This window comes from Chenopodium album, chromosome 16 (genome assembly GCF_948465745.1).
Source record: "Chenopodium album chromosome 16, dcCheAlbu1.1, whole genome shotgun sequence".
Lineage (NCBI taxonomy): Eukaryota > Viridiplantae > Streptophyta > Magnoliopsida > Caryophyllales > Amaranthaceae > Chenopodium > Chenopodium album.
Genome location: NC_137849.1, coordinates 9,700,180 through 9,724,589, shown reverse-complemented (window position 1 = coordinate 9,724,589; position 24,410 = coordinate 9,700,180). Strand labels below are relative to the sequence as shown.

At 32.4% G+C, this 24,410-nt stretch overlaps 3 protein-coding genes across 3 annotated transcripts; 1 reads left to right on the top strand and 2 right to left on the bottom strand.

Annotated features, from left to right (window-relative positions):
- Positions 1-1,591: 1,591 nt before the first annotated feature.
- Positions 1,592-10,038, bottom strand: LOC145584871 (disease resistance protein RGA2-like). Its single transcript, XM_081641657.1, has 2 exons — positions 9,466-10,038; positions 1,592-4,637 (listed from the first exon to the last, which is right to left on the bottom strand). Exons 1-2 carry the CDS (start codon positions 9,686-9,688, stop codon positions 1,627-1,629), a joined length of 3,234 nt encoding a protein of 1,077 aa, XP_081497783.1. The 5' UTR covers positions 9,689-10,038; the 3' UTR covers positions 1,592-1,626.
- A 7,583-nt stretch (positions 10,039-17,621) lies between these two features.
- Positions 17,622-20,755, bottom strand: LOC145584868 (uncharacterized). Its single transcript, XM_081641655.1, has 2 exons — positions 20,621-20,755; positions 17,622-19,800 (listed from the first exon to the last, which is right to left on the bottom strand). The coding sequence occupies exons 1-2, from the start codon at positions 20,640-20,642 to the stop codon at positions 17,771-17,773; spliced, it is 2,052 nt and encodes a 683-aa protein (XP_081497781.1). The 5' UTR covers positions 20,643-20,755; the 3' UTR covers positions 17,622-17,770.
- LOC145584869 (uncharacterized) lies at positions 20,627-22,625 on the top strand. Its single transcript, XM_081641656.1, has one exon. It carries the CDS (start codon positions 20,665-20,667, stop codon positions 22,543-22,545), a length of 1,881 nt encoding a protein of 626 aa, XP_081497782.1. The 5' UTR covers positions 20,627-20,664; the 3' UTR covers positions 22,546-22,625.
- The last annotated feature ends 1,785 nt before the right edge of the window (positions 22,626-24,410 follow it).

Genomic DNA, 24,410 nt, shown 5'->3' with positions numbered 1-24,410 from the left:
GCAAAAAGCTACATTAAAATATTATATTTCTCTCCTCTCATGGTCCCCACCCAAACCCACTACTACTTTTTTTTTAATTATATCTTTCCTCTCACATTCATTATTTTTCAATGAACTATTAACCCCACTATCTTTTTTTTACAATTTTTAATACTCCAACTACTCCACTTACCTCTTATTTTATTTAAATCAATTAAATTGCCTAAAACTATGTGTCGGTCAAACTATAACACTAAAAAAAAACACGAAGGGAGTACTCGTAATCCCTATTCGTTCAGGTAATTTAAATCTCTTTGCAATACTTGGAGTTCTACTCTCTAAAACCTAGGCGTAACAGGTTGAATTTATGATAGTTTGGACAAATCTAAACTCTTTTTATTTTAATTTGATTCTTTCAATTCTATTTATACGGAATATTCTTTTTATTGTTACCAACAATTTATTCGTGATATAACAATTGAAAGGAGCACGCACAACATAAGTAATTAATTTATTTAATTTGCTAGTATTATGATGCAATATTTTAAATATTTATTATTTTCATGCTTATGATTTAATTTGTGCTAATTAATATTATGACGTTGCTTTTAATATTTTGTCATATAATTTAATTTATTCTTAACACCCTTTTGCATGTTTAATTGGAAATACATAAATGAAAATCACACCTAATAAGATAATCCGGACAACCAGATTAGGTAGTAATCCATTAATCTTGAAGACATAAATAAGTGATCACAATATTTAGAATTTTATGTGCATTAATTATTCAACAAACTTAGTTTTGTTAGTTTGGAGCAAATTAAACTTTGAGTTTATGTCTTTTGAATCGCAATAAATATTGAGTAGATGCCAAAACATGCGAAATTGACTCCTTAACTCAATTTCGTACCATCATCGCCCCAGATCCTCCAACTGTAGTTCGTGACCATATGCAGTTAATAATCTAATGGATTATGAATAGGGTGTAACCTTTATGTATTAATATTGGTTGTTGCCTTACAAGTTCCTTAAAATGTTGTTGGTGGCTCCTACTTTATCCATTGTCCCAACCCTAATCGTTAAAATGTCAAATTCAACTTCCTATGATGTATTGCCAAGCGTATTTATACATGCTTAAGCAAGTGCACTTCGATTGACGCCTATAAGAAAAAATTATTTTAAACTTTTCGCAATTAACCAACCAATATGAGTAATTAAAGTAGAACGAACGTAACAACTGAATCTGACATATATATTAACTAAGTAGGCCAATCATTAGTAGATTTCAAAACAAAGGGTGGGAGCCAAATAATTGGATGTATCATCTATAACATAGAACAAAAAGTGAGAATACTAGCTAGTGGTTCAGGTTAGAAGTAACTGCAGCAATATTCAAAATTAAATACTATTACAATTGTTTCAAGGTTAGCATCAACTTACTGTCGAAGATACAACTAGAATAGGCATTGAAACATAGTTATGGACTTAATCAAATGGTCAAGTCTAACAGTGATCACACCAAAGTGTTAAATCCATAAACTTCTCTAATTTTACACAATATATTTCATTACACATTGTAACTTGATTATTTTCTTGATTTGCGTGACTACAAAGAGAGAAAAGCAATGTACAGAGAAAGAATACTCAATCCTTACGAATATCTCTGTAAGGGACATGTTGTATAAGAGGGAAATCTGGTCCACCCGACATTTGGCATCTTCTGAACAACTTTGGACATCTTTGAATCACAAGTTTTTGTAATGACCTGAGGTCAGCAAAAGACTTCGGAATTTCTTTCAGTTTTGGGCAAGAATGTATCTCAAGCTTTTGTAAAGTAGAGAGGCTTTTAAGTGACTCATGAAGTGTTATCATGAAAGGACAGTTTCGAACAGCAAGTGAACGGAGCTGTTTGTTGTCGCCAATCCACTCGGGAAGGGATCTCAGTTCGTAAATTGAATACAAAGAGAGTCCCTCAAGTTTATGCAAAGAACAAAGACCTTTCTTGAGTGACTCTAAATTGAAGATACTGATCAATTTCAGAAAGCGGAGGCTATTGAAGCATTTCCAATCTTCTGAACCGTTCAATAGTTTCAACTTTTTGCAATGTTTGATTTCTAATGTCTCTAGAGCAGAAAGTTGGTTAATGTTTCCAACAGTAATGTCTACCAATCCATTGCATTCGTGAATTTCTAGTCGCTGAAGAGATGTCAAAGATCCTAAAACCAATTCTTCAAGTTCTGGACATTTTCTGATTGCCAGGGACTCTAGAGCACTCAGATTTCTGATTGGAAATGTGGACTTAAGTTCGAAAACTGAGACAATTTCAAGCTTCCTCAATGTGGCACTAGGAGATGGTCCTGTAGTAGTTGACAAGAGATGCCTTAGCAATTTCACATGGATATCATGTGCCTCTAGTGACACAAGACTTCGCAATAGAGGCATCGATGACATCTTTGGACAATTGCTCACACGAAGTGTAAGATTACAAGATGGAATTGGGAGTTGTTGTTGTATATACCGTGACCATCCCTCCAATCTTGGTAAATTGGCCAACAACAGGTATTCCAAAGAGGGAAAATAGTGTATGAGTGTAGATGGATCAAAACCTGTATTATTGCCATTACCGACATCAGGCTCAACGTATTCCAAGACATTTAGGTGCCAAAGTTGAATAGATCTCAGATGAGGCAATGAACTCAGAGCTGGCAGATCTTTGCATCCTCGACAGCCTTCAATATGTATAGAAACAAGGCTATTGGAAACAGCCTTGCAAAACATAAGTTGAAGGGGAAATTTTTCTCCCTTCCAATGGTAGACTGCTAGGCTTCTAAGACCATGAGGCGGCTGTAAGTAATCAAACTCTTCTAGTTTTGCTGTTTTTGAATACAAAGATGACCATACCAATGACAAGTCTGTTACGTTCATGTTATTCAATATTCCTTCATTACTTGTATGTGATGCAACAGGATGGGAAGGAAGCTTTTCATATCGAATTATGAGCTTTCCAACAAGATCACTTAAGTCAGCCAACACACCTATACCATTATTATTTCCGACTATGAACACATCTAAAGTTTGGAGAGATTTTAATTCCCCAAATTTCGGTGGCATATCAATCAATCTACCTCCAGTATACAAGTGCCTCAAATGACTCAGCTTGTAAAACTCTTCAGGCAACAATGTAACACTAGATTGTCGAAGATCCAATGTCTGCAATTTCTGCAACTCTATGACGCTCTCAGGGAGGCATTTTGAGGATACACCGAGTCTCAGGTACCTCAAATGCTTAAGCTCTCCCAGGGAATGAGAAAGCTTTTCACAATTCACTGCTACCAAATCCAATGCTTGTAAGCCCGTCAATTTTGAAATGATTGCTTCCAAGTTTGGGACATTCACCGAGTTATGTAATTTGCTTGGCAAGAAAATAAGGGACTGCAATTTACCATCATTAAGTAGCCAACTCGGTGCTTCCCATGAACCTTCAACAACAAAGCTCACATGCAAAATATTAGCATAATCAACCTCCCCGGTAGGTTCCTCACCCAAACAAATCTGAGGCTTCGCCACATTCTTGAGAAACTCATTCAATACGTAGTGCATCTTGTAGCAATGATGAACCACATCACCATCTCTACTAGTGACTTCAGAGAAATACCTATTATTGAATAATTTCTCAAAATATTCTTCACCGACCAACTCTTCTGGCCTTCCAGTATCATTTGATAAGTAATCTTGAGAAGCCCACAGATGTATTAAATCTGTCTTACAAAATTCGTAATCCCTCTGAAACAATGAAACATAACGAACACACTGCTGAATCTTGAACTGCAGATCTTCATAGCTCATGAGGTTGAATTTTATAAGATTAGTTTTTGACAGATCTTGCAAGCTTGATATCAAATTATCACGAAAATTTTCCCATTCTTTCACTGTATGCTTAGAGGAAAGAATGTAAGCAATTGTCTTCAGAAGGCCTGGAGCATCGGCATATTTGCTACAAATCTCTTTGCCTATGCCCAGCAGAATTTGATTACTCTCCTTTTCTTTATCTTTGAATGCTATGCTTTCGAGCAATGCCCAAGCCTTTTGTTCTTGTAGCATAGAAGTTGAATCAATGGGGGCACCTTCCTGCATCTTCAAGGGTTCCAACATTCCAAGTTTTTCCTTACTTGATGCAGTTAAAATTATTTTGCTTCCATGACTAACTTTCCGTAACAAGTCCTCTAAAAAAAATCCAAGACCAGTCTGTGTTATTCCGTCTAAGATAAGCAAGTATCTTTTGCCATCAAGATTGGAATGGAAATCTTTTAGGATGTCTATATTAGAAGTTTGCTTTCGAAAGACTAGATCAAGTAGTTTACTCGGATGTACATGGCTCATGTCACACATGCACACCCAATGTCTTTCATTAAAAGAACTTCGAACACGATTGTCATGATAAACACGTTGAACTGCAGCCGTTGCTCTTGTCCCAATAATTGGGATAGCCAAAACTCGTTGATCAAGGTCGAAATTTAAAATCATCTCTATGAGATGTTGAACATTGATTCCACCATAATATTCTTGCTCTAGAGGCTTGATCACATAGTCCTCTTGTGTCACCCAACGTGACAATTTCTCTAAGATACTCTTAGCATCTTCTTTATTTTGATTGCCTACATGTAAGACACCCCAAGAATTAACAAAATACCGAAAAAAAATATATGATTACAAAAAAAACAACACATACTAATAAACTGTATACGTCTTTTCATAAGGGCAATCCATCACGTTCATACTTCCATTTGATAATTTGATAACAAGCTTGAAAGATCTATCACGGAAGGCTTACATGCGCAGTGCACTCACCATAGCTAGTCATGCTGAAAAGCTCTTTCATCCATCTGCCCTTGAGGGTGTTGGGCTTATTAAGTTAACTTATTAAATATCAATTTATTGTTTTGTTATTAAATTAATATATATATAAAGGGAAGGTTTTTTCCCGAGTTTTTAGAGAGTCATCTAGGATTTAGTTTCCTTAGCGTGGCCATGTAGCATTATAAATTTTAGTTGTATCCAATTAAATAAAAGATTATTAATTTCTTTTAGATTTAAATAATTCAAATGTCACGTAAGCGAAATTGGCGAATGAGATTTTTAAGTTTAAATTAATTAAATATAAATAGCTTGTATAATCTTTGATATTAGGAATTTTATCTAAATATATAACAAATTTTAGCACATAAATACCAAAAAAAAAAAAAAAAAAAAAAAAAAGTTTTAAAAAGTTCAAACAAACCGTACATCGTACGAGCTTCATCTAATAATTATTAATATTAATGAACTGAAATTATGTTTTGTTCAATTTATTTTTGTGTAATTATCTATTTTAATTTATTTATTTTTGAACTTATTCATTCTATGCTGATCTAATTTGCTTGTTTAATCTTACTAAACTTTGATCTTGTAGGCTATTTCATACGGAAAACATATTTCAATGTGTAACCTTTTATTTGTTCATAAGGGATTCGATTTGCAGCAAAATATTATACTCACTCTATTTTATTTAAGTGCCCTAGACCAGTGACTATCATCGGTTGTTTTTAATGTAAGTTTTTCATTACTATTCATAGCAAGTTATTTTTTTTAATGTTCATATAATTAGGGGTTCTGATGCGCATAATGTGGCTAGTATTTTGGAAAGAGTTTTTGTAATTGGCCCTAATTTCCTATGCCTAATCATATGGTATTTTATTATAACTATTTTCATATAGACAATAAATGTATTAAATGTTATGTAACGTGCAATATTCAAAACTTTAGTAGAGTTAATTTAAATTTAGTGAGAAAACGACAAAAAATTTCAAGTTCTAGAAATGTAAATTTTGATAAATTTATAGTAATTATAAAAAGAATTAAATAAGAAAGGCATCACACTAAAATAGAAAGTGTAAAAAATATACATAGTATCGAATATAAATGAAATGAATACAACTTTTTCCTATAATGATAATTAATAAATTTAGCCTGAGGTTTCAATTTTTCTTTAATGTAATAGAAATAAAGTTAAATATAAAAGCAATTTAGCTTTATTTGAGGTCCACAATTGTCAGCAATAATAATACGTTCTTTCACAAGTCTTCCAAATAAATGACCTTTTGAATATTCCAGAGTTAAACAACCTTTGACAAGCATTTACCGCAAATAGATTAAAAAATCATAACCTATAAAACACGTTGGCCTAGAAACGTGTCACATTGTTATTAGGTAGGCTAAAGTGTAGTTTATCCAATATCTAGCTTGATTAGTTGCGGGAATGAACTAATTGAGTTGGGAATTCGCATGTCTTTATATTCGGAAGTGACTTTATTATGCTAATTTCGTCCATTTAATATGATTATCATGTCAGTCATCATAGTTTGAGTGAATGAATTACTATGCTTACAACCCCCAATTCCCTGTGCTTTCTTATCATGTGATGAAGCCTTTGATCCGCCTGATTGTGATAATGTGAGGTTGGTGTTGGTGAATGGGAGCAGTCGAAAGGATTGAACAAGGAGATCAGGGGTTTTGATGAGTTTTGTTTTGTACTTTCTCTGTTTCTTTTTAGTTGACACGATTCTTTAGTCACATTTGCCAATGTATAAATTTGTCTTATGAATTATGATGATTGGTAATTGGTTTAATTCCTTGGGGTTTTTCTAGTTAATTAATCTCAAGTTATGTATGTATAGCTTCTAAGCTAGTTGTGCTAGAGTGACCTAGGTCAGAGTGTAATTTATCCAATATCTAAAGCATCATTAGTTTCGCGGGATTAAACTAATTGAGTAGGGAATTCGCATGTCTAGGTGTGCAAAATGACTTGGTTATGCTAGTTTCATTCACTTGATATGATAAAATTATCATGTCATTCATCGTAGCTTAGTTTGAGTGATTAAATAATTACTATGCTTACATCCACCAATTCCCCTAGTGCTTTGTTATCTTGTGATTAAGCATTTGACCCATCTGACAGTTATGATATGATGCGAGGTTGGTGATGATGAGTGGGAGCAACTAAAAGAATCAAAGAGGGGGATAAGGTGTCTGATAGGTTTTGTTTTATACTTTTCCTCCATCTCTTTATAGCTAATATGTTTCCTAAGTCACGTTTGACAATGTACAAATTCAATCATTAATATCTTTAACCACCAATTAACGGGTTTGTCGGCTTTTTCGGGCCGGGTTCGGGCTTTTAATTAAAAATGTGTTTTTATGTTTGCTCAAGCCCGCCCTACTTTCAGGTTGGATCGGGCAAGCCGATGTTAATCACCTCTAATTTTGAGCAGGTGAGTATTAAAGGCTGTATTGTTTTATTTTAGAATATTAAATGCTTGTTTTATTTTAGAATGTTTGGCAAATGGTTATATTATTTTTGAAAAATTTTCCTTTATTTAATATAATACTCCCACCATCTTTTCTTTTTTTTTTTTTTTTTTTTTTTTTTTTTGTTTTTTTCCCCATAGAAAATATATGGGTCAAACTTTTATAACTTTGACCATGAATTCTCAATAATCTATAAGTGATAATATATTTATGTGACATCTTGTTATAATCGTCTCATAGTATATTTTATTAATATCAAGTTTTAATAATTTTTACGCAAGAATGGAGATATATTTGTTTGAACATGTACATGCGTCTTGAAGACCGTGAAAAGTCTAATGGGGTGAAAATAAAATAAGGGACAGAGAGAGTAAGATAAAAGAAAATAATTTCCCAAATTTTTTAATGGAGGCACATATTTAAGTTAACAATTTAAGGGTGTAAAACGATCGCATAGTATTAATAAGAGTTCTCTCAAATTTTTCATAAGAAAAACAAAAAACCAAGAATTATTGGTATAGCAAGTGTTCCCCCTAATACTTAAAGGGAATATATAATTTTTTTTTTTTAATTTTTTTATGCTAAAATACAAGAGTTCCTAAAATTTTGTGCTCATTCCTTTGGGACACTTATAAAAACCAAGGGACTAATTTTGTTGTAAATATTTATTTATTACATGGTCTAAGTTCTTAAACGAAAGGATGTTATTGGATTCATTTTAATGCATACTTTTTTATATTAATTTTATAAATTTTTTATATGTTTAGATTTAGAGATATATGATGTTTAAATAAATTACATCTTGAAAATCAAATGAAACAATCTTTATTGTTTTAATTATGACAAAGGGGATTTTTTTTTTTTTTTTTTTTTTGATAGCGGAAAGTAGCATGGGATATTAATTACACCCTTAAATCCTACTCCCTCCGTGCCCTTTTGATAGTCCCTTATGGGCATTTTTCACGGGAATTAAAAAACACAAATAAGAATAGTTAAAGTACATTGGAAAAGTAAATTGACATTGGGTATGCAAAAAAGTAGAGAAATAAAGTAATAAAATTATATGAGAAAACAAAATTTACATAGGAAAGTTAAATTTGCACAAATATTGTTGCAAATTGGAGGGAATTTTGGTAAAAATTTAATATTAATGGTTGTTGGAAAAAGCAAATAGGGTGAACATTTTGGGACTAAAATTTGTTCATACAGGGTTATCAAAAGGGGACGGAGGGAGTACATTACTGACATTAGGCATGTTAATTGCACATTAAAAGTAATTTTTTTAATAAAAAAGTTAATAATTGTAATTAACACTAGATTAACCCCGTGCGATGCACAATTTTAAAATAAGAATTGAATTATAAACTTTTAACACGTACTGAAAGAAAATGACCTCCTCATTTTTCCTAACTAATTTCTAATTAAATATGAATATGCAATTTCCGAAAGTGCATAATTTTTATTTTAATTAAGAAAATTTCAATTAAATTATATTATCAACTAAATAGCATAATATGCATAGAAAATCCAAATTTTAAAATTTAAAAATTCAAATTGAATATATTTTTAAAGCTATGTTAAATAGGGTAGCTTAAAAAGGAAGAAAAAAAAATATGACATCATTCTTGCATTTTAGAGGGAAAAAAAATTAAATAAAAAAGTGATACATAGACAATGATGACATCAGCTATAGTATATATATAGATATACAATAGAAAATTGATAAAAATAAGTTCAAATCAATAAAAATAATAATTTCATTTATTTCAATAAAAATAATTTTCAAAATCTTCACTTTGATCATTTTGTTTCTAGTATATAAAAAAAATTATTAATACGTAATTTGTTGATTTATCTTAAATCCAGGTTTTCAAACTACTTCGTAATATATTTCTATAATGGTCAAATATACTACAAGCATTTCTCTTCAAAGGCACAAAGGGAGTATTCCTTTAAAAACACAGATTACAAATTAAAATCCTAACAAGCGTGAATTTGATTAAACGAGTCTTTTAATTAGACGTAACAGTTTAGTGATCGGTAGTTTCAGACCATGCTATTAAAAAAATTCTAAATTCGCCGCTGTCATTAAAAGGTAAAATGTAGAGTAGATAAAATAGATGAAGATGGGTGAATTACCTTGGATGAAGGATCTTAATTCAGAGAGCACATCTTTGAGACTTTCCTCTAGAACTCCACCCGGTACTTGAAGTTCGGACTCCGCAACTTCAAGTTTGCCTTCAATAATTTCTAAACTATGCAACATATCATTCCCACTCTCACTAAACAAAGTTTTTTCATTATTTTTTAATTTCTTTCTGATTTCCCAAACATCATGCCTAAGCTTCATTGCTTCTTCCATTCTTCTCCTACTTTTTTTTTTTTGTTCTTTTTTTATGAAAATATAGAGAAAAATTTAAGATTATGTTTTCCAACTTTCCCTTCTTTTATTCTTAACTTTTTTTTCCTTGAGGAATCAAGTTAACTCTTTGATTCTTAACTTTATTTGTAGCTCATTAAGCTAGCTTTTTCTAGAAGGTAATTTTATGTTTAGTCAGCCATTGAGCTCTAAATATTTATATAGAAAATACATGTTTATCTTTGAAATAAATAATTTTTGTTTATCACAGGACATTATCGTAAATAAATCAATAGTTATATCTTAAAAAAGGACCCCACATTTATAGTGATGATTGGATAAAATTGTGGATTTATTTACGAAAATGCCATGTAGTAAACAAATATGTTTTTTTTTTTTTTAGGATGCTCACCCGGTTCACTAAAGCTTAGCTCCGATTACATCTGGATCCGACCCAAGTCGCACACCTAACTTACGGTGGGTGAGTATCCCAACAAGAGTTTATGCTTATGGTGAGGCTCAAACCCGAAACCTCTCTTAAGCGACATCAAATTACTTACCACTTGAGCCATTTCTATCACAAATATTAACATGGACATCCTCATACTTAAACTCCCTCTATTTCTTTTATAAATTACACTTTGACCAACATAACTAATTTAATTGTCTTTAGTAAAAAAAAAAAAAGTGTAAGTATGATATTAAGGTACAAAAAAAAATAATAAGAAAAAAAGTGGAGGTAATAATAGCATTCTCACCAATGATCAAAAAATAGTTTTCCATTCTCTCTCTACCCACTTTCTCACTCTTTCTCCTAGTCATTTTGTTGGTCATATTTTTAAACCATCAATAGTTAAAAACAAAAATCATCGTAATTCCCTCTATGTTAATAAGGTTACACTTATTAAATACGGTCGTAATTTAATAAGTGTTACACATACTCCCTTTTTTTGGCAAAAAATTATATTTTATTATTATATCTTTCTTCATTCATGGTCTCCACCCAAATTCACTACTCGTTTTTTTTTTTATTATTATTTGTTTCCTCTCACACTCATTGCTTTTCAATAAATTATTAACCTCAATACCTTTATAATACTCCAACTACTCCCAATTACCTCTTATTTTATTTAAGTCAATTAAAAGTTCTAAAATTGTATGTCGATCAAACTATAATATTTATTAAAACACAGAGATGATATTATTTTTCTCTTTTGAACTCATTACAATGGACACACGCATGTCTCTACCTATCGCCCACGATTTTAACCGGCCCTTAGATTGAAATGTGAATTATTTGTTGTTCTTGTTGAAAAATAACAACAAAAAATCTTAATCAAATACCTACGTTTTAGGTTGATTTTTTTTTCTTTTTTTTTTTTTTTGACATAGGATTAAGAAATTACATATAAATATTAAAAGATGAAAGACTATTGCTGGCTATATATAGTAGCTAAGTCATGAGCTTTCTGGATCATATCTCGTTGAACCTACTTTTTAGGTTGATGAAGAAGAGAAAAGTTTTTATTATTACTGTATCTTTTTAATTACCTTCTCTATGAAATGTACTCATTGATAAACAAAATGTACAGATTTTTAGTTTTGTGTAAGTATTTAATGCTTGTTAACTGGATAGTTAAGTGCCTATCTTTATGCTTTACTTTACCAAGAATCTAAGTTAGATGATCAAAGTGAGGTTAGAACGAATCTTGTTTCACATGGTACGAATTGCTCCTGGGAATGGCAACGGATCGGATTCGGGTCGGATGCGGCTAAATCCGAATCCGATCCGTTTAGTAAATGGACTATGAATTCAGATCCGAATTTGTGTCCGAAAAGTCCAAATTTGACTCGTAATTTTCGGATCTGAAGCTGGTCCGTTTATTCGAACCTCTGAAATGATCTGAATATTTTTTTTTTTATTATGTGTGATATACCTATAATTATTTGTATTGTACAAAGTAAAGTATAAATATAACATATTTAGATTACGAACTCCGTTACATAATAAAATGAGCAAAGCATACTTTATCCCTTCCTTACCTCATTGTTTGTCCATATTCGCTTTGGTAGTTTATCCTTTGTCCCCTTTTAAATTTTATCCTCTTCTTTCTCTTTTTCCTTTAAACTATTTGAGGTTCCTTCCTTTGTCTTTTCTCTTACTCGGTATTCAATGCAAGCAAGCAGCTAAGCAAGCATGATCCCTTCCTTGCCTCATTGTTTGTCCATATTCACTTTGGTAGTTTATCCTTTGTCCCCTTTTAGTTTTTACCCTTTTATTTCTCTTTTTCCTTTAAACTATTATAGGTTCCTTCCTTTGTCTTTTCTCTTACTCGGTATCCTTTTGGTTTTCCGATACTTAGTGTACCTTAAAATATAAGTATTTTGTTTATTTTGTAAACTAGTTTAGTTTCATGTGTTGTACGAATTAAATAATAAATTAGCATTTAAGGTATTAACAACTATTAGTATGTGATTAATATCTTAATATGCATTATTTTAGAAGTTACATAATATGGGAAAATTAAGTACAAAGCTAAGGTTACACATATGTAAAGTTTTAGGGTCGTAATGAATAATGATACATAAGCCATATATAAGCCATAAGTTGACACATAGTGCTCATGTGCGCCAAGTGATATAGAAGGAATGGTGATATATCGCGGTAGCATGTTGTCCATTTGTGTTTTAATAATATTATAGACTAGGTTAGTCTCGTACAATACACGATTTTAACAATTTTTTTTTATTTTTTTTGCTTACTTAGCTTGTGTGTAATGCATAGTATAAATAATTTAAGCAAAACATACGGAGTGATAAATCTATACTAATATATTAAAAGACGTTCTTAAGAAAGTCTATGTGCCACGTAGACCCCTACATTATGCCACATCATCCACTTTCTTCCTCCATTACGCCACATCATCCACTTCCTTCTATTTGTTTCTCATTGCATGTCATACACTTATATTTTAAAAAATAATGTTCTTCACAGGATTTGAACACACAATCTCTATTTCTAGAGGTTTGAGCATCTTACCACCAAGTTATGTAATGTTTTATGTTACCTTTTGATGCAAAAATATTAATTTGTATAACAAATGTATTATCAAAATAAAATGTAATGATCCGGCCGGGGCATTGCCCGGGCTCAAATACTAGTTTTCTATAAAAGGTTGACAAGTGAATAGTAATGATGTTAGTGGTAATTACTTTAGTTATAGTTATAGATTGTTTTACTACTAGGAAATTGCATAATTAGTCAATTTAAATATAAAATCTTTTAGGAAAATGTATAATTAATTTACCATTTTCAAACCTTTATTTAACTTGAAAAAAAAAATTATTTCACAAATAGTTATGGCGGGAAAATTTCTATAAAAGGTTGACATGTGGATAGTAATGATTTCAGGGGTAATTACTTTAATTATGGTTATAGATTGTGCCGATCAAAGTATGCAAACAAATTAGGGATGGATGGGGTTTATAAGTAAATTGCACGTGTAGTAATTAACATAAATTTTCATTATAATATCATTAAATTTCTTACGTTCTTTTTAAATCATTTAATAACTTTTGTCATCAATATACATATAATATTCAAATTTTTTTCTTTTTTTAAATTCAAGTTATTTTGTTTCAATTGAACACATAGTTATTTTTTTGGCATATTGTTAAATTAATATTATAATTCATAATTAGGTTAAGTAAAGCTATGTGTTGCACGGGACTTAAGCTAGTATTTAAATATTTGTGAAAGTGGAGATTAGAGCAACTCCAATGACAAACTAATTTGACAATTAGCTTGTCATGCCACATATGCAATTATCGGCTACTTTTTGTTCCAATGGCTAGCTATTAGATTAGTTGTAATCGTTGGATAGAAAATACGTGGAAAGAGCTTAATTGGTGCAATGAACATTTTATTTTGGCAAGTTTAATTCCCAAGCAAATTAGCTTGGGAAGCTAATTTGTTTAGCCAAGTTAACTTTTCTAGCTCTAATGGTCAAGCTAGTAGCTAGGAAATTATTGAAATTGCAAGCAAGTCCCTAGTTACAACCATTGGAGTTGCTCTTAATAGGAGAAATATAATTAATAAAAATAATAATAGGTGCAAATTAAGAATTTGCTGCAATTATTATGAAAATGACATGAAAGAATATATTTGCAAATATGACGAAATAAGAGTAATTAAAATTAATTTAAATCATTCTGCCAAACAATGACACCCACTATATATTTGTAGAGGATATATGATGTGCATATCATATATGTGATTAGACAACTAGCCCCTATTTAAATAACCATCTATTAAAATATTGTGAGATTTCAAAAAGAGTATGGACGGTTGTTTCAAAATAATTGACATTGTCAAATTTTGAATATATGTTGTGGCACTAGTTTGATCTTATTTTTGTATAAGTAAATATTAATGAAATTATATATATAAAAAAAATTATATTATGAAACTTTATATCAATATCTATCTAACAACATATTTTATGATAAACAATGTTATTATTATGTTGTTTAAAAAAAACAAAAATAGTCAAAGTTGTATGTACAGTGAAAAAGAGTCCAATGTCTTAGTTTTTCTAGGACGGATAAAGTAAACAAATGTTGAATAAGGTTAGTACGTCCAGGTTGGCTCGCGCGTGGATAAGAAACTTTATAAATTACCTCAATAAAACCTTTGAGAAGCAAGATGAATCATGGAATCTATATCTATACTTTAGTATTTAAAAACACAAACCAAAATTGACACATGTCATCATTCTTTCTCACCTTTCTTTATTCATTCCCCCTCCTTATGTTTTCAAAGAAATTCTCTCTTCATCTCCCCCTTTATTTCTCAATAACTTTTATATTTTGTAATCTTTATTTTAATTCAATAACAAATTAAATTTCCTAAACATTCTCCTCTTCTCATTATTCCATCTATCAATTCAATTTATTCATATTCATAATTCATTTCTTTAATTTGACCCCTTATCTTCCCCCTCTTCTTATATAAATACAAATTTTCAATAAAGATTTTTTCACACTCATTAAGTTTCAAAAACTAAAAAATTAGAGAAACATCTCTCAAAATTCTATGTGAAATTTCTACAACAAAGAGGATGATGATTGAAAAGGGAAATATTGAGGTGGCAAGAATACTATGGAAATTCCATGGGATGACATTGTTTGCGTGTCGTGGGGCTTTAATTTTGAAGATATTAAGCGCAATATAAGAGACATATATTGGTAAAGACTAAAGAAGAATATCATGCCTTCACATTTGATGTAAAAATTGTAAAATTATAATAAGTGTTTGGTATTTACAAAGTAGTTTTTTTATACAAATTGTTGATTAATATATCATGCGATAGAGATATGATTTTACGATTTTAAGCCATTTTTTCTACAACTATTAGTCTATTATCACTAATTCATAAAATATTATAATATGTCAAAAGACGATAAAATAATTCATTCAATTAATTTGTAAAGGGTTTTTTTTTTTGGTGACAAGATAATTTGTAAAGTTTCAAATAAATTTATAACTTAAGCATAACCCGTGCGTAGAACGGGTCCAAAAGCTAGTTTATGTTAAAATCGATTACAAACTGGTTTTATTGTATTTAAAACAGATGCCCCTAAAAGAGAATACTTCCTTTGTTACCCAAGTATTGCAACATAGGGATATTACACAGATTTTAAGATGAAGAGAGGAGAGAGAGGGCATACACAAATAAAAAAATGTTGAATAATATATTGGACATTTTGTGAAAAACTACCTTATAAAGCAATTTTTTTGCGAGAAACTACCTAATAAAAAAATATTGTAAAAACTACCTTATAAAAGGGTAAATGTTGTAAAAAAACTACCATTGGCTGGAAAGTCACCATTAACTTTCATTTTCCGGCGTTGACCAAATCACGTGTCAATCACGTGACTTTTAATTCACCCTTTCCCTCCTTTATTCTTAATTAGCACGTGACGTGGTCAACGCCGGAAAATAAAAGTCAACGATGAATTTTCGATCAAGGATAATCTCTTACAACATTTACCCTTTTATAAGGCAGTTTCTTACAACATTTTTTTATTAGGTAATTTCTCGCAAAAAAAGTGTTTTATAAGCTAGTTTTTCACAAAATATCCTAATATATTTGTGAAACTTCTTAAAATGACACGGAGTAATTGTTGCAATATTAGGGGAATGGAGAAAGTATTATTTTGGAATAATTAAAAGATTGTTTTATTTTTAAGACCGACAATTTTTGACAATTTTTCAAATAGTACTTCCTTCCTTACTAACTTGTGCAAATAAGCACTCATAAGAAAATCCTTAAGATCGAGAAATAATTATAAGGATATTGATATATGTAACCCTTAGGGCTATGTATAAGCATTAAATATACTTCCCAAAATGGAATTAAGTTGGGAATTCATGACAAAATCACGCGCAGATCGGTGTAATTAATGTTAATCTTTCCTCAATCCTTCCTTTTTGAGCTTCTTATACATAACCCCTAGAGCTATGTTTATCATTTTCCTAATTATAAACCATGCCAAATTAATAATACCATCCTTGATAAATGATTAGATCATTTAAACATGCATGCTTAGCTCATGCTCAATAAAAAAGTTTTATGGTTCATACTCAATACATTTTTAATATACAATAATCTTAATAGGGTGCTCGCATTATATCAAACAAGACATGAAACGCAATTCCAATCCACTTCAAATTAACACAACGAACCTGCTTATGATACTACATACATAATAAGATCCAGATAAACTCCTAACATGATACTACATTGAAAGTGTAGGAATAATAATGCATTAGGTATTCAAGAAAATTTGTTAGGAAATAGAAAAGGATAGATATATTTAGGTTATGTGTTGATATGCGCGGAACATAGACAACAATGTATAAAACGTAAAGTTGAAAAATAAAGGGGGAATAGATTAAATGAACACACAGATGTACGTGGTCTGAACAACATAACCTACATCCATAGGGTAAGGGATAGTATCTTCTTATTAGCTTTCTTGGAGGATAAACAAGAGATATAACAGAAGAGATACATCGCTCTCTATCTCACAAAATCTCTCAAGTGGAGCTACATATTGTCTTGAATTGGCTAGACTAATAAAATTACCTTCATACATATTGTATTTAATGAAGGACGGACGTACGATAAATAGAAGTTTCCTTTTAAATTTATTAATTTAAGGTGGATAGATAGAACCTGATCCTGCATGTATAGCAAATATAGTTAAAGAATAACATCACTAATAATGAACACATAAGTTACTAAGGTTCCACTTAGCTTAGAGTCTATGTCCTCCCTAACCTAATTACTTAATTTACTCCAAATAATTTTTTTTTTAAAAAAATAATTACAACACGATTGCTAACCTACTCGAGACAAACAATCTCCCACACCTAATTATAGATGTGCACTCTTTCGCACTTGACCTCACAAATGCTCTCGGAGTCCCGACTCACTAACCTTTTAGTTATCCAATTACAAACACTCTTGCTTTTTCCCTTCAAAATATATTCTCCCAAAGATAAAGTAAGAAACAATATATCTAACAATAGTGTACACTATGTCACTACAAGTGTATAAATAGACGAGTAATATCCCATAATTGTTTGAGCCTTTGAAAAATATTTCTATTATTGCTAAAAACTTAAACTCAAACTAAGATTTCAGTTATGTTAAATAGCGTTTGGAGATGAGTTATTGGTAACCTAGAAGATCATACTTGTATCTTATAACAAAAGATATTTTCTATAATGCAGAACCACACAATAGAAATTAACTAATATTATATGAATAATTCAGCTTTTCAAAATAGCACAAATATACTAGTATTAGAAGTCTATTACAATTAGTGAGCAAGTAATAAAATAAATAATTCTGAATATATCTTTAACATCAATTCTACTAATAATGATACAACTCAATTACAATTCATATATGACATGAAAATATAGCTAAAAATAAGGAAATTGTGTGTGGAGACAATATGTGGTACAAGGGATTGTGCTTATTATGACTATATAACCTGTAAGTAGTGAGTAGTCATTTGTGAATAATAAGTTTGGTCCGACCAAATCCCTGGTTTTGCAAGAAGCGCTCCCCTAAGCCAAGATGAGCCATATACAGCCACACAAATGTAATGAGCTCCCCACCTTGGCTCAATTGTGCAATATGACTTCTTGGCGAGCAACGGACAGCAGCATAACAAAGCAGCTCCACCCAAACCTTGCTGGTTATCTTCCATTGCTCTTCTTCTCCAAACAATTGCAGTTGCTTAGCTAGACGGCATGCATCAAAGAGGACTGATTTACTTTTATCACCCTTGGCAACAATAGGCTCAACATCTGCTTTTACACTAAGCACCTGATGACTAAACTTCTTGAAAAATTCAGTTTCTGGGACTTGAGAAGGACTTTCATTTGATGGACCTGAACAATTCTTAGCCTTCCACCACCAATCTACAAACCAGCTGATACTTAACTTCTCATTATTCATGAACTTAGTGGCTTCTGCACAAGTGTCTTCAAACCGAGTATCCGACATACCAACCACTGAAGAAAGAAGCTTTTGCTTCCACATTACAAGATACAACATGTAATCTGAGAGTGACTTGCTCAAGGATTTCTCTTCACTATGCTTGTCGCTGCTAGCAGTCCAGTAGCAGATATCGGTAGCAAGGTGCCAAATCAACAGACTTTCGTCATAATCAATATCTACAGTCCATGGGCTTAAGCACTCGGAAGCAAGGAAATAGTCGTCTTCCAAAACCAAATTACCTCTAGCAGAAAATACATCCTTCGCCACCACTATATCAGAAGCTAGTACTGCTTTCTGATGTAGCTCCTTCATGACAAAATCAATAAGCTTATCTTCAGCCTTACATCCTTTGACATAGACAAGCCCATAAAGAAAATCCTGAATGTGCTTCATACCAACAATACACTCAGAGTCAGGCAAAGAAGGGGGCTTCCTGAAACAGCGTTTTAGCAGGTTGTATTCGGAGATGGATCCTGACCATCTTTCGGATTCAAGTTTCCTTGCACATTTCGACCACCTTAAGATGAACAGCAAAAGAAATTCATAGTATTTGTTTAATTTTACACCGTGTGTGATAATAATCCACCAATCTGACAATACGAACATAACACCAGAACATATATCCAATGCTATAGCCCCAAAAAGCAAGGTAAAGGTTATTATAGCATCAGACACATGGTGTTTGATGTCCCATTTGAAAGAGAACATCAATAAGGATGCAATAACCAATAAAAAGCATAAAACGCGAGCATATGCACGTTTCTTTTGCAACAAAAATGACTTGGTATAAAAGACATCATAGATTAAGTTGAGCTCTATCTGCATGACCCTATAAGCATCTTTCCAAGACCTATTGGAAAAAAAGATTCGACTCCATTCACGATCCTTCATGCTCAAAAACCCATCTGCAAGGAGGGGTTTGAACACTTCATACAAAGAGTGAGCGTCTTTTACTAGTGTTTCATCTTCCAGATCCCTTACCTCAATGGTGTTCGTATTATTACCATCATTGTTAAAATTTGTACCCATTGTTGAAGACTGATTAACCTCGCCCGCTTCATGTCCCTGGAATTCTTGATCCATTTTATCTGAGCGACCATGTTCGACTTCAAAATCAGTAGGAATATGAGCACATTTTGCAGAAAAATACTCTTCCATTAACCTGGCATAGTTAGGCCCAGGTTCAGGGGTGGCCCTGAGGGAGTCCCTAAAATTGTCACTGCTAGCGTAAAACAAAGCACAAGTGCGCTCATAATATTTGGTTAATCCGACTACAAACATGAGAATCGTGGGTATCCACAGAGAATTATGTCGCAATGATCTTACAAACACATAAATAGTCACGAGTACCTGGGTAGCCAGCTGAAGAGCGTGCCTGCGCCACAGCTCATTATCCTCCATTGCCAGAGCAGTAATTGTGTCTGGACCACCAAGGTGTAGTAGAAGAAATGGTGCCCAAAACGCTTGTAGCTCCTTCTGAGCTGAATGATTTCTGTTGCTGGATATTAACCCAATGATATACACAGCAACTACATCTGCTGACAAATACAGAACCCAAATCAAGAGCATAAGATAGCTTTTTGAGTTGCGTTTTCTTCTAGGTGCAAGAAATGTAAGCAAAGCCTGAATAACAAGACTTGTGAGAATGAGGCCCCGGATTTGCCACTTTTCCCATAGATGTTTCACCTCAGCAGCACTTACGTTTTTTATTGAATTTAAGCATTTCATTGTTATGATATTTTGATATTTTATTCACACATTTATTGTACGCAAATTTTAGATTACTATAAGAGATAAGTTGTTTGTGAGCATGAGTTCTAATGAATAATTCATTACTTATTAAAATGATAACACATACAAATGAAACATAAAAAAATACAAGGTATTACAGTTAAGTCAGTTACTATTAATAAATATTCTATAGACCCACAATCTGCTTCACTTTTGGGTACAAGAGACTAGAGAGAGAAGCTTCCTTACTTCCATTCTACTTCAGACAGGTTATTCTATTTTCTTTTTCCGTTTGTTTCTCTTTTGTTTGTTTTTGCCCCTTTACGCTTATAAATTTGATCTGATTTTGCCGCATAAAGAATGAAAAGAGCAAATTATGGTACATTGGTATCAAAATCATCAAGCTAAAGGTTTCAAAAGCTTATAAACTAAGATATCCCTTTTAGATGATTAAAGCCTGATATGCTTGCTTGATATAGTTATATTAAATATGCTATGTGGCTCAACTTTGAATCTTAATTTATAAATCAACAAAAAGTGCATTCAAATTTATACAAAGTATAATTTGTCATTCAAATAAAACAAAGCATAAATATTGCAGTGATATCTTTAGTTTTGTTTTACCTTCCTTTTGTACCGCAACCATAAGAGCAGTGATTGACTACACCATGTCATCAACTGAAACCGCCCCGAATTCTTTTATATCTTCCCTCATTAAGCATGGTAACAAGCTATCATGCCAACTTCGTCAGGCAAAAATCCCAAGGGGCAGCTCATCAAACACAAAGGATGAAGTTGCAGAGACAATAAAACAGATATTGGAAAGCCTGAATAATCCCGACGACAAACTTCCTGACTTCCCGGGAAAGGTCGTCATAAAGGTACTGGAAAAAATCCAGGACACTCTTCAAAAATTTTCTAGGTATGACTCTGCTAATGCCGATGAATATAGGAAGCTGGAAAAGACTGTAATTGACCTCAAAAAGAAAAGTTGGTCATCTACTAGCATTTCTTTTTCAGCACCACTCCCTGATGAGCAACGACACAATGAGTCACCAGCAGCAAGAGCTCATGATGATACTTCTAGCATTTCTCTTCTTCCTTGGAATGATAATCAATATTCTGATTATGTTGAGTCATATAGAAAGCTTGATATAAAGAACAAGAAGTGCTTATCATTGTGCTTTAGTTTGTTCCCCAACGACAACGACGTCCCCTTGGTGGAAGTAAGTAAGCGACAGTTGATCCATTGGTGGATAGGGTTGGAAATAATAGAAAGCCCAGAAGAAGGTGAAGGTGTATTGGCTAACCTTGTGGAGGAGGAGTTTATTATCATGAGATCAAGTGCTTTCAGCAGCAGCTCAAAACTGAATTCCAGCACCAGCACCAGCAGCAAGTACTTCATGCCTACTTGGTCTAAGGTACAGCAACATATACAATTCATGTCAACATCACAAACAAAAGCGACCGACCAACTTCTGTGTCTGACCCGTGCCAGTGATACAAGCGAGACAAGGCAGGGTGATAATACAGCAACAGAAGTAAAACCTAAAGACATTGCAGTGGCAATCAACACTGACACATACATACTCAATGCTGAAACATGTGGCAGGTTCTCCGAGATGATTAATGTTGAAATTCTACATCTTGGTAGCTGGCCTTATAATCCCAAAAAGTATGTAGTGGTCGATGATATTGTATCCCTGAAAAACATGACAGGTAATTGGCAAAAAGTAACCTCTCTAAGCTTCCAAGGAATAGCAGGAATTGTAGAACTGCCGGATTCAGTTTGCAAGCTCCAGACACTCAAGGTTCTGGATCTGAAAGCATGTCCCAACTTGGAGTACCTTCCAAAAGGGATCAACTCACTGAAGAACCTTACTCACTTGGATGTGTCGGAGTGTTACCTACTCAGTCACATTCCCAGGGGAGCTGCTTTACTGAAAAAGCTTAGAGTGCTGAAGGGGTTCATAATTAACCCAGAAACAGCAGATCATTCCAATGATCAATGTAAATTTAAAGAGTTATCAGATCTGAAGAATCTTGAAAAATTGGCTATTCGCGCTAGAAATGTAAACTTCCCAACAAATGAAGATCTGGAGACACTTTGCCATATGCGTCAGCTCAGAAAACTGAAAGTCACCTGGGTGATCGCCAGCCAATCCCATAGGTATAATGCTCCAACTGTAAGCAACAGATCTGACACCTGTACGCTAGCTCTTCCGGCCACCCTGGAGAAGCTAGAGCTCCAGGCTGCCCCTAAGACGATGGCGTTACAACTGCTGGACTTAATTGGTTGTAGAAGTCCCAACTGCCCCGTAAAACTCTGTATCAGAGGAGGTGGTCTTCGGAAGCTTGAACCTTACAAGTATTGCTTCTTAAATGTTAAAATACTTTGTCTTCGATATTTGCCCAAACTGCATATGAAATGGTCTGATTTGCAGCAGTCATTTCCAAACTTGAGTCATCTCGAGGTGTATGAATGTCCTAATCTCATCTTCTTCCCATGCGGAAATAATGGTCAGTGGAATAAGTCAGAGCAGTCTTGATGGGCTGCTAATTATATCTAAGTTTCTGAAATTGAATAATAGCAAGTTGTGTTCTTTATATTTGTTTTGTAAGTTGTAACAGTTTCTGTAAAAATCATATGTTTAACCTGGAAGTTCCATTATAAAACTGTAATTGTATGTGTTTTCAGTCTTTCTTTTCAATCCGTTTTTTTTTTTTTTTTTTTTAGTGGGGTTGTTGTTGTTGTTATATTATAATGAGCTAAGACTTTGGAATAAAATAGGAGTGAAAAGGGATCAAATTCTGTCTATATTAGTTAATTAACTTTATATATGAAAAAATCATAGGAGTATGAGTTCTTGTTAGATAAACACCATTCATTAGGAGGGAAAGGGTGACCTTCCATACCTCTCCAACAATGATGAAATTAGACAAACCCATTCATGAGGAGGGAGAGAGTGACCTTCCCTCCCTTTCCTTTCCCCTCCATTGCCCTATGTATCCCTAACTTTCCCTTCCCTCCCTTTCCCTCCAGATATTCATCTATATATTGCTGGATAACAATGATGAAATGAAAGGCTGGAAAGGAGGGGAACGAAAAAGAGGAAAGAGAAGAGATATTGCTGATTACAAAATTTAATTTATTTAAAAAAAATTAAGAAACAATTTCAGTAACCACATACATGGCCAAAATGAAAATAGCTTTCAGAAACCAGCAACATTAGTATGAAGTTAAACTGGATAATCTAAATATCAAATGACCAATTCAACAGCAATGCAGGTTACATAAAGCTTTTTTACTGAAAGAAGGTTATGAAATTCTGCATAATCCAATTACAAACATGCACCTGCTCACTGCCACCAACCAGCCCAGCCTCCCTAACTTGAAACGCCTCTTCCAGTGCTTGTTTGCACAACGATTCATTGACACTTTCATATTCCGTTGTCTCCACCCCACTATCAAATCAAAAAAAAATCATTAATCTAATTAATGTAGAAAATACATCAAGATAATTATGAGTATTATTTAGCTGTTAATTAATGATAACTATGGAGTAAAATTTTGTTCTTAATCCAGGATAATTGAAGGCAAAATATCCTCAAATCATCAAACCTAAATAATGATCAAAAATTCAAAATGATACAAATTTTTTTGGAATTTATTTTTAAAGAAATTTTGTAACTACCAATTAAAGTACATGTTTTGAAAACAACAACCTATTAAAAAAAAAAATTTATAAGAACTATTACGAAGTTGTAAAAAGTTTAAGTAGTACTACAATAATTCCAACTAGAATATTCAGCATGTATGCTCCACTTTTTACCTTTACCTCATAAAATGACTATTTAAATTGTCTAAATTATCCTTTATAAAGGTAAAAAGTGAGACCCAAATGTTGGAGATTCTAGCTAAATTTGTTAGAATAGTAGTGCTACTTAAATTCTTTTGCAACTTTGTGATAGTTCTTTAAAAAAAAAAATTTTAATAGGTAGTTCTAATTTTAACTCAAATTTTATCTACATAATCAGGGCTTTCTTAATTGCAACCATTTTCTTCATCTTCTTAATTTTGGACTGAAAATTAAGTTAATAAAATCATATAAGAATAGTTGAAAATTATAAGTTCATAACGGAGAGAGTGAGCTTAATTAAGTTTGGAATGGAAAACAATCCATTTGCACAAAGACAAATTTATTGGTTTCAATTCACTTTTGAAACAGAACATATATGGCAATAACTATAAATGCCTACCAAAGGCATATAAAATCATACCACGAGGTACTAAGGTTTAGCATGAGGAAGAATAGTTTTATCGCTCTTTCTTTAAGGTCTATAACAAATTAACAACCCCTAGAGAACAACTAAAGACTCTGCCACGGATTCAGCTTCCTTCTCAAACATAGAA

Bases quoted from the DNA above. Each gene is read 5' to 3' on its own strand.
- LOC145584869 (XM_081641656.1), top strand. From the start codon at position 20,665: ATGTCATCAACTGAAACCGCCCCGAATTCTTTTATATCTTCCCTCATT.
- LOC145584868 (XM_081641655.1), bottom strand. From the start codon at position 20,642: ATGGTTGCGGTACAAAAGGAAG. The intron at 19,801-20,620 runs GTAAAACAAAAC...ATTTGTCAGCAG, and splicing joins GGTTGCGGTACAAAAGGAAG to ATGTAGTTGCTGTGTATATC.
- LOC145584871 (XM_081641657.1), bottom strand. From the start codon at position 9,688: ATGGAAGAAGCAATGAAGCTTAGGCATGATGTTTGGGAAATCAGAAAG. The intron at 4,638-9,465 runs GTAATTCACCCA...TCTTACATGTAG, and splicing joins ATTAAGATCCTTCATCCAAG to GCAATCAAAATAAAGAAGAT.